The 11102-nt window shown below is 36.0% G+C and overlaps 1 protein-coding gene across 1 annotated transcript; it reads right to left on the bottom strand.

Moving 5' to 3' along the window:
• Positions 1 to 2072: 2072 nt before the first annotated feature.
• Positions 2073 to 10771, bottom strand: LOC108876752 (intestinal mucin-like protein). Its single transcript, XM_018666462.2, has 19 exons — positions 10549 to 10771; positions 9780 to 10018; positions 8824 to 8995; positions 8456 to 8700; positions 8089 to 8272; positions 7724 to 7925; positions 7448 to 7626; positions 7272 to 7341; positions 6662 to 6801; positions 6556 to 6587; positions 6305 to 6467; positions 5791 to 5895; positions 5631 to 5671; positions 5288 to 5410; positions 4884 to 4982; positions 4652 to 4780; positions 3952 to 3991; positions 3257 to 3380; positions 2073 to 3081 (listed from the first exon to the last, which is right to left on the bottom strand). Exons 1-19 carry the CDS (start codon positions 10730 to 10732, stop codon positions 2910 to 2912), a joined length of 2643 nt encoding a protein of 880 aa, XP_018521978.1. The 5' UTR covers positions 10733 to 10771; the 3' UTR covers positions 2073 to 2909.
• Between the last annotated feature and the right edge of the window lie 331 nt (positions 10772 to 11102).

Raw genomic sequence — 11102 nt, 5'->3', positions numbered from 1 at the left:
TTAAGCAAAAAAGGAAACTAACACAAAGTTGCCACTACCAGCCTTGATAAGTCTCTCTCAACTGCTGAATGCTGGACAATTTCTTAGTCAACAGATACCAGAGAGACATTAGATGTTATAATATCATACATTGGAAAATAATACACACATGATAAATCTATCCATTATTATAAAAAATATTAAGCCAAAAAAAACCCCCAAAACATTTGTGATCATACAAAAAGGAAAATTATCTGAGGAAAATCAACCCTGGCTACAAGAATAGAGAGAAAAATAGAGAGAAATAGAGAGAAAAAGAAGCCTGTAAACATTTAAGTTGATTGTTGACTTATACAAGGAGTCACTATACATTTTCAAATCCAAACAGCAGGGACTTTAAAATGCAGCCAGATGATGTTTCTGCAAGATTTGTCAGAAAAAGTTATTTTGCTGTTGGATTCCTTTACAAGGTGTAAAGTTATATTCTTAACTTTCACATAAGCTCATGTTTGCTTAAATGTGGTGAGAGAATATGTTGCAGTATTTGAATTGCATCTGGATTGTGAACAGAATTGGATTTGTAACTGATACTAGATCCTTGGCAACCGTCATCCTCTACCTGCAATGTCAACTTCAAATACAGGAGATCTGATGCCATATTCAACTGACAACGCTCCATTTGTCAGGCAATGACGTGTAATGGTACTGACTGATGTAGTGGTGTCTTTGTACAGTGGGTGGGTATGTTGAGACAGCCTAACACCCTCACTGCTCACCTTTGATGAAGCTTCGTGACTTCTGTGTTTGATTTCAAAGTAAACAATATACCTGTGTATACGCACAATTACATCTCTGAACATACTGTTGTGTAGCTCTAAAGTTCACAAAGCAGTATATTAAGACATGTTATTATAGATACACACCATCTCATTGTGTTCAGCAATTTTCTCAATGTCATTTTAAAAATCACAATTCAAAATAATAATAAAAAAAGATTTTCAACAAATGGTAAAAATGTATTTGTAAAATTCTATGTGTCAATACATGTGTTTTAACATTTATTCTTGTTCATGATTCCTTTGTCAGTTAAAAATTCTATTTGATGGATTTTCCTCTATATCTGAGGGTCCACAGAAGCATGGCAGTGCAGTGACATGCTCAGTGATTTAAATTCAGCTGATTATACCATCAGAGCAGTAGGCTTTCTCTTCATGGCAAAAAAGGCCTGCATTTCTCAATAATTCAGACCAAAGTCCTCTACATGAGGAGACTTTCAGTCCTGTTGCCTTGAGACAGATGCAAAGCAGCAGACTCTAGCTGGAGTCCTCCACTGAAGGCTGTTGCATGCCTTCAACATCCTGTCTTTCAGACAGTCCCACAGCCACAGTCATTCGCAGTGTGTAGAGAAAGATGCATGAAGATCAGATCCTTACACTAAGTAAGGTAGTAAGTAAGCTCTGCCAGGTTACTGATGCAGATGAGCTTCTCAGGGTCCCAGTTTGACTCTCTAAAGCTCAGCCAACAACAGATGAGATGCACATTATGCTTATTGCTGACAGGCATTATGTCACCATCCTGATGATCTTGTCATCGGGGTAGACATTTTACAAAAGGTGCAGCCAGAGCAGCTGGATTCTGTTTTGTTGGGAGTAAACATCAATCAATAGTGCCATCTTTAAATGAGCTATATCCTGCAAGGCAAGTGTGTTAAAACTATTACATCACTAGTTGATGAATCAAAAGCCAGGAGATGGACAGTCATTTCACCTGTATCAGCACACATGCCATCAACACTGCAATGCTTGAGTTGATGGCCACTTTGTTTTTCATGATTGGTCTTGTTAATGGCATTTCTTTGCTGAGAGGCACTGTGAAGCAACTCATTTTCTTCCCAACACATTTGCATATTGATTGATTTTTGATATTAGACAAGTAGTGTCATTGAAAGCAAATGATTTTTAAATATGTTTTAAAACCACTTCCAAAAAGGTTGAATGGTATTTATCAATTGAAGCATGGCCCTAAATTCATTTACATTTCTGTGCTAAGCCCCAGATCTCCACTGACCCCAGAATATAAAACATGAATCATGGTGCAGTAGGCAAATGGAATAATATTATTTAATGAAATTAAATGATTCCCCTGAATACAGAAGGTGCATCAAATACAAATATATTGAGTTAAAACTTCATAAGAAACAAGAAAAAGCAAAGACACAATCACCAGTTCACTGAGTTTTAAGGACCCTGAAGCTTTGATACTCTAATTACGTTTCTTTATCACTAAGCTACATTCAATGGATCATGAGAAACTCTATGTGGATGGTGCAATTGGAAATGATGGCAAAAAAAAAGTATAACAAAGGACAGGTACAGCATACTGAGAATCAGAACCTAATCTTGTATTTTATCTTTAAAACCATGCACAGTAAAAGGAAGAGAAACACCCTGAAAATATCACACCATGAGATTTGGACAAAGGAACCACCTCTTCAAAAGGCTAAAAGAGACAACAACACCAATATGTTCTGTCCTCATGAGGAACTATCTGGACCTGGCTCCCTGACAATAAATGAGAAAATGATGACAGGTATTCTGAAAGTTCAAAGGTTCAGTGTCCAGAAGTGTAGGAAACATTTTATCACCATTTAGCATTGCTGACATAAAATATGAAGGTGTAACAGCTCAAAGTAATTCTCTCACTGGAAGAGAAGCCTTTCAGACTGCTGTTTTAAGCATTTTACTAATTTGCTCTAATATATCTTGTATTGGACTGTTCTCAGGTACGTGCTTTCAGCTAATGCTCAGAGGTGTGTCTCTGCTGGTTTTCACATATTGAGTCTTGATTCTCTAACAGTTTTTTGGAGAGGAAATATTAAAGTTTATAAGAGTATTTTAGTCAGGTTAGTTTTCAGTCTTAAAATGTTTATGTTAGCCTTTGGTGTTTTCAGTACATTCCTGGCAACCACACTTATCAACTGAAATGTAGAAGTGCTTCATCTCTTTGCCATCAGTGCACTTCATTTCCACCTTCTTCTTACTGGTGGCCATTTCTTTACAGCATGTGCAGTGATGCATGAAACTGTTGCTCTCTGCAGAGTACCTGTAAATAAAGTTTCAGACAGGATCAGTGTTGGTCAGCTGTTGTCCTTTGTAAACAAACATTTATCCTGCCATTGCTATTCCCAATTAATTTTAAAAGGTGATTTTAGCATGTCTGAGAAAATGCTCTGAACTGTACATCCCCCAGATGTACTAATAAATCTATTAAATCTCACATTGATGATGACGGTCCACAGGATCCTTCACAGGCTGTAATTTCCACTGGTTCAACTGACTTACAGTTCTTTATCCGCAGATAGGTGGTGTTTGTCTTCTTTTGACAGTTGGAACGAGGAATACCTGTGAATCACACATGAATTGTTTTTTCATTTTTCTATAAAAATCCATGCAGCACACAACTGCAGGTACATTGACTTGTGGTGTTCGCAGGTTGTGTTGTAACCTTGTTCATGCTGTTAGACTTAATTGGAAATCAAAAGCAAGGGCCTGTAATTTAAGTGTAGTCTGTCTAACCTGTTTGTTTGTAATTATACGTAAGAACAAATACCATAAATTTCAACTTAAAAATAGTGCAATTAGTGCAAGATGGTACAATTTTGAATCATTTAACATTACAGTGATATTGTTCTCGGGGTGTATTGAGCTTGGTTGTATAATGTGTGTAGGCATGTTTCCCAAATGAGCCTTTAAATATCAGTCTGAGGCCATCTATCATGGATACATTGTCTTTTGCCTCTATTGACACTTTCTGTGAGTAAAAGTGGAAACAGTAGAAAACGTAAACTCACTCCGCCAGGGGTATTATCCTGAAGTTGTAGATGAAATTCACAGAGATATACTTTTATGTAAAATTGCATTTCAAAGTAACAAAAAAATAGGGTGTATTTTGATTTTAACGACTGATACTTACAGGTTTTGCAACAACCATTCATGTCAGTTTGTTCAGTTCCCTGTAATATAGACAATATGGAATGTAAAGTATGCAAATATACAACACTGACAAATATACAATCACAAGTCACTTGTATTAGTGGTGCTTTCCCTCAAGGTGATGTTATGTTATTTCTTGTTCACTATTTACTCTTTTTGTACATTTGAGCACATTTGGCGTATTTACATCCCTCATTTTTCTTTAACCATGTACGTGAGCTTAAAGTGTTAATCATTTCAGGTCATTTACAGATTTATTTCTTTTCATTTGGCTTGTATACATATAAAAACAGTTTGTTGAAGCACTTAAGATACATTTTTAAGCTCCTTGGATACCCTGTTGGATATTCACTTTTTACAGTGCAGTGCCTATTTTGGTTGTCTACACAATTTAAGTGCATTCAAAACCCCCAAGTTTTTGAATACATGCTCATTAGAATAATTGGCCTGAATCAAAATCTAATCTCAGAGAGGTAAATCCTATCACTGTAAAACAAAAATGAAGAAGCACAAAAACTAGACCCTAATTCTTTTTATTCAATTTGATAAAAGCAATTTTTGAATTGTTTGAGATAAAGTGGATATAAAGTGAACTCTAAAATGAGTCAGAAGCAGTTCAGAGTTATTAACAAAGTATTTAGAAATGAGAATTTATGCTCCTTTCAGGCGTGGATACTCACAGGAATGCAGTTCTTTGGATCAAATTCAGGACATGTTATGTGGTTTTTAGAAAGTATAAACTCATCCTTCACCTTCTGGCAATCATACTTGGTGCAGTTGTCACCTGGTGGTGACCAAGACTGTGAAGGCTGTTAGCAGTGTACAAGAGGTCAGTTAGTAAACATAAACAATTCTAACTAATACCACAATTTAATGTTACAGTCATTGACGTTTGCATTACACTGTACTTACAGGAATAATTATCGGAGTTGAGCCTGGGATCTCCAAAACACAGCTTGTAGGTATACATGACCCACAACACTGTCCAGGTTGGGGTTTATACACATGGCTCTATTTGAAAAGATGCACAAATCAATATGGTCTGCAAGTTCAATCAATTAAATTGATACAAAATTATTAGTACTTACAATATTAACAGAACATTTTCATTGCTCACGATAGTCTTATCAAAATTTTAAAAAACTTAACATAAGTGGTTTTAGCCAGTCTGATAGTTTTAGTTTCATGTGCATTGGTATGACACATGGAAAAGTAAAAAATATCAGCTTTGTGTTTTAGTTTGACTTATATGACTTATGATTTATATGACTATATATATATATATATATATATATATATATAAAATTAAAAAGTACCTCAGGACACACGAAGAGACACTCGATCACATAACATGCAATCTCGTTCAACTTGCTGTTAGGATCCTTAGAGTCAGTACAGTGGCATATTTCACATAGGTTTTTGGAGAACTCCATACCGGGCTATAAACAACAAAATGTAAAGTCTGAGCCAATTTTATGTAAAAACCAGCAAAATAAAATACAGACAAATGGTGCAATATATTCAACATAAATGTTATTTTTTTTATATTTAATTAGTAGTAATACTAAACTACTAAATTAAAGAGCTGCAATAAAAATGTACACAATATATTAATATATTTAAATATATTTAAAATACATGCAGTATATTATTTCTTACCTTGTACTCAGTATCATTGAAGACACAGACGTCTTTGGGTACTAGATAAAAATGGAAACAATGATGATCCCATCAAAGCCTTATGCTTAGTTTAGTTTGTTAGTCTGTCACACACTACTACTGTAAGTAAATCTTTATGATACCATTACACAGAACTTACCACAGCGGTAAGTAGGGCAGCAACGATCATTGGACATGTAGATCTTCAGCTCAAATCCCAGATCACACTTCTGTGATGGCAAGGAACAGCGACTCTTATTACATTCTGTTGGTTGTGAGATGTTTCAGAAGTTGGTGAGTGCAAAATAAAATGAAACCAAGATTACCAACAATACAGTAACTGACATTACTCAGATGACAGACACCATCTTTCATTGATTAAAAATGTTTTATATTAGACATCAGCAGATACTGCTGCATTTAATCACAAAGTATATTCAAAGTTCTTTCCTAACCAGTCATTTCAGCTACATACAAAAACTAACACCTCTTACATTCCTGATTCAAAAACTGAAAAATAAAAATGAGCAAATGAGTTCTAAAATGCAGAGTAGTAGGCTTCCCCTGATGATTTCACTAATCTTTAAACAAAAACAAAGACCTTTAACCATCCTTCCTGTTTCTGTCAAAACATTATATCAGCAGATGTAGGAGTAGTATTCTAAATTACTTACCACATGTCAGTGTCTCACAGCAGTCCACTGTGCGGTTCACCAGCACCTCACCTTCCTCAGTACAGGTAACAGGTTTTTGAGTGGGACATGTACGAGGCTCACACTGAACACCATCCTCATCACAATTACACTGCTGACATCCACTCTGCCAAGTCTCTCCAGGCTGTTTGAGTGATTGAACAGAATTATTGTTGTAACAGCAACAAGTACACTGTGAACAATGAAAATTATTCATGTAATGTAGCATTTACCTGTTTAGGTTGGCCATCAGGTCCAGTGCAACCTTCAACAATAAAAACAACGAGTTTACTTGTGCATTCATTCATTTACAAAGAATTAGATAGAAAATTCTCTTACAGGAGGCAACACAGATGTTAGACTTTGAACTGAACAAAGTCATCCCCTCTGGGCAGAAGCATCCCTCAACAAAACGATTATAATCTGTGATCTGGTTGGCCTTCTCCCCCGGGTATGGTTGTACATACTTCTCATTGTATCTAAACATGAAGACATTTGATGGTGAAAAACACACACAATAATTTCAGAAATAAAATGATGTGTATAATGCAATGCAGTCATGAATGAATGAATCCTAATGCCTCAAATGATCCTGATTTTTCCTCTTGTGCCACCTTGAAGTTCACATTTGTGGTGAAATGTCTCAACAATTAATATGGATCAACTGCCATGACTTTGTCAATAGCTTAACTTCATCGAGCACCACTGTCAAAATTTGAATTTGTCCAATTCCCATCAGCCTTAACTGTACTATATTTTTAGCTCTGATTAAATGATCAAATGTTATGTAAGACAGTGATATTTGCTCAACATCAGCTTGTTATCATTGTCATTGTGAGCATATTATGATTCTGACATTGGCTTTCAGATCAGTGAGCACAGTTGGTAAGGTAGCTGTAACTGCTAACATTTAATTTGTAATATTCCATAAATAGAATCAAGTGATTACCTTGCATTGCAAGTTGGTACAACAGTTGGTCCACAAGGCTTGTAGACTTTATTTTCTGGACATTTATATTCTACAATAAGGGAAAGTGTCTTTAAACATCAAATTCATCAAATAGGTACTCTTAAGATCTGAAAATAACAATGTTAGTGTTCTACTGAAAATAAAAACTCTCCTACCACACTGTCCTTTCGTAGCATTCCTCCAGGCTACACAGACAGATGCATCAGCACACATTGTAGCATAAGCCTCCAGACTGGAACAACCCACGGTGGAATTTGGCATGTGGCAAACGTCAAATTTACAGGCCTCATAAAAGGGTTGTGGTGGGATTACTTTGTGGCATTTCTCAAACACCCTTAATGTAGAAACCACAAGAAAGTAGGGTGTTACTCCAAGTGATACTGCAGGATGAACTGACATAATGTGCTCATGTTTATTCTTTAAATTCTTACTTGCTCTTCAAAATTTCACAGATAGCAGGTTTGCAGGGTGTTTGTGTAGGTCTTGGTGTTGGTATTGGTGTAGGAGGTGGCTTCTCACAATAGGGCTTTTTCTTGTCAGGCACATACCAGTGATGTCCCATCACAGAGCATGATGGATGAATCTGGCCATTTGGTAATCTGCAGTCATTTTTCCTGTTATTGTCACAGGTACCTTGTGAAAATAAATATTAACATGACAGATTACAACCCACATTTAGTACATCCATCAGTACTTTCACATTTATTCAAGCACAGTTTTAATTTATCAGTGTAACATGCAGCTTTATTTGCTTTTCAACTTGTTTATACTACCAGAAAACCAATGAGCAACTTACCACACTGTCCCTCAGTGTTGTTGTGGAAAAGAGAAAATGGCAAGTCAACGCTGAATGAAAGCCCTTTGAATAGCACAACTGCTTCAATTGCTGGGATTTTCAAAACCAGCTTAACTGTTGTACTTGTGATGATGAAGTCCTCATTAGAGTAGGTTGGGAATACCTGCTTGCCGTTGATGTACACCTAAACATTTGCAAGATTTGTCAGAGTCTCTTTTCTTTCTAAACAGGCCTCAGGTTTCTTCATATTCACCATACATGACACAAGACAAAACATTTTCTTCAGATTATCGCTGCATTTTCTTTCAATATATTCAAGTAAAAATAATCAGAATAAGCAGACATAGTTTGTTGTGAGAGTAGTTACCGTGTTTACGGTCTTTGGGATTCTCTTCTGTGTTAGAATAATTTCATAGTCTTTGTAATACACGATCAAGGCTTTAGTACAGGTCACAGCTCCAGAGGCATCGCAGTTCTCATTGTCGATAAGAATCTTAAAATTATATTTGGGAATGATCTCTTTGACCAGGACGTATGTGCAGTTTTTCTGGAAGCTGTAATATTGGCCATCAAAGGTCACATAATGAGGATCTCCCCAGCCACTGCAAACACCTGCAAATATAAATTGAGAGAACACTGCTGTTACGTCAGAGAAAAATATTGTACTTTGCTCATATGTTCAGCACTTTTAAGATGCTCATTGAATTGCTGTTGCATGTTTTCATTTGAGCTTACATTTGCAGTCATAGTGAAAACAGCAGCCTTCTTCATCATAGACCCTAACTGGTTCAAACCCATTTTCACACACAGGCATGGTCACTGGTTTACATGGTACATGTTCTGTGATTACTCTGCCATTGTCACATGTTTCCGTGGTGCAGTTGTGTAGCTTCCAGGACTCACCATCCTGCAAATGTATAGTAGAACTTTTAGAAATCTACTAACAGCAAAAGAATATACATATTTTATACACATCTATAATTTATGTACTTCAGGAAACAAGGAAAGAATTTTACATGGATATAACGCTAATTTGAAGGTGTTATGTCCTTAAGTGACATATCAGTTACTTAGCAATGTTTTATTACTTACTTGTAAAATATTTTTTAGAGCTATTTGCTTTGTTGTTTATTTGGTTATATATTAATATCACTATCTGGTTTTGTATATTGTGAGTTGTTGTTGTGGAGTGTCCAAAAGTGTTTTTCTGTTTTCCATTAATTGTGTGATTGGACCCCTGGAAAAATAACCTCAGTTTTGATTAAGCTAACTGGGACCTTAATGAATGAATTAAATGAAATAAAACAACAGTCAGCCTTTGTTCTAATGTATTCCAAGTACTGGGGAGAAGATAGATGATGATGAGCAGATTCTGTTTCACTACTGTAGTTTTTTCAGGGAAGTTGTAAAAATCAAAAGAGACGTTATATATAAGAGGCATTTAAATGAATCAGTAATTATGTGCTAAATTGTTGTTACACTTCACTGTTGATAATTTCACTGATAACTTGGAAGACTTAAGAGAGTATGCTGAATAGGTTTTATAAGCTCCTCCCCTTACCCAAATGTATCAAAGACTGTTATAGAAACCCTGGAAGCAAAGCTAGTTGTGATAAAACTTCACTATCACATTGAAAGCATATGATAGAAATCTTATTTATGTACATGTTCAGATAAAATAATTTAAATACCTTTCGAGGTGGCTTTAGATATGAACAGTTTTTGAAAGGCGTTGCTGTTGATCCTGTTATTGTACTGACTGTTGTTGAGCCAGGTTGTGTTGTAGTGCCAGAACTTGACATGGTGGTGCTAGGTACTGGTGGAGTGGTGGAGTGACATGGTCTAGCAAGCTTCTCGATGCTGCATGTTAAATTGCAGTATGCAGTGAAACACCAGCCTTCTCCATCAGTTTTATTGTATATGAAGCTACCTATAGGAGAAAACCCAAGGCAGGTAGATCAAAATGACTCATCATGTGAGAGGAAAAACAAGAGTAAAGTCAGAGTTGTCTTTATAATGCAGCTTTCATGATTAGAAGTCTAATTGCAGATCCATGTTCACATCTTCTCTAAACTCTAGAATATCTTAAATAATTAAACCATGGATTCATATTGTTTCAATAACTGCATTTTTTGCCGCAACACCAATAGAAATAAGGTAACTTGCTGACTGTGGTCACTTATTGCTCCAATGTAAATACCATTATCAGAGTAACTATTGCAGAGTTATTATTGCATCGATAAAGATGACAACCCTTTCCTGAGATGAACAGTCAATTGTGTTTGTTAGCATGCATTTACTGTTTATATATACATCAGTTTTAGCACATTTTAAATCTTTATTTTTGGCCAGAAACCAAAAGGAAAGCAAAACTAACTCAAAATTGATTCTGATAATAGATCACACACAAAACATTACAATAATAATATGAACAACTGATGATAATAGCACATAGCTTACCAGGAGAGAAAATGTGATCCATGTACTTGCAGAAACATAAGGTTGTTTGGCGAGATGTTGAAGATGGAGGAGTTGAAGGTGTTACAGTTGGAGTTTCAACAGTAGGCTTTTCCGTTGTTACTGCAGGGGTAGACTTAACTGTGGCTGTAGTGATCTTCTCGGTAGTTATGGTTGGTGTTGCCATGGTTGTTGAGGTGGTTTTTTCTGTGGCTGGTATGGTAGTGGTGGGTTTGTTGTGACTGTGTTGTTGTGGGATTTTCTGTGATTGTGGCAGAACTTGTGCTGCCTTTTTCTGTAGTAATTACAGAGGTTGTTGTGGACCTTCCTTTGGTTTGTTGATGAAGTTGTAACAGTGGTTGAAGACTTACACATATTGATGCAACATTTGACTCGTATTTCATAGTCAAAACAAGTAAAAGGTACACTTTGATCTTTGTTATGACAGATCAGTCCATCTACTGGATTGCATGTTACTTTCTGATCTAGTTCATTCAAAGGTACGTCTTTGTATTGTGTTGCTCTACATTCTATTTCCAATGGTCTACTGCAAGTAT

Source organism: Lates calcarifer, unplaced genomic scaffold (genome assembly GCF_001640805.2).
Source record: "Lates calcarifer isolate ASB-BC8 unplaced genomic scaffold, TLL_Latcal_v3 _unitig_5772_quiver_1190, whole genome shotgun sequence".
NCBI lineage: Eukaryota > Metazoa > Chordata > Actinopteri > Centropomidae > Lates > Lates calcarifer.
This window is presented reverse-complemented; position numbering and strand designations above follow the sequence as displayed.

Bases quoted from the DNA above. Each gene is read 5' to 3' on its own strand.
- LOC108876752 (XM_018666462.2), bottom strand. From the start codon at position 10,732: ATGGCAACACCAACCATAACTACCGAGAAGATCACTACAGCCACAGTT. The intron at 6,588-6,661 runs GTAAGAGAATTT...TTATTGTTGAAG, and splicing joins TAACATCTGTGTTGCCTCCT to GTTGCACTGGACCTGATGGC. The intron at 4,781-4,883 runs GTAAGTACAGTG...CACTGCTAACAG, and splicing joins CAACTCCGATAATTATTCCT to CCTTCACAGTCTTGGTCACC.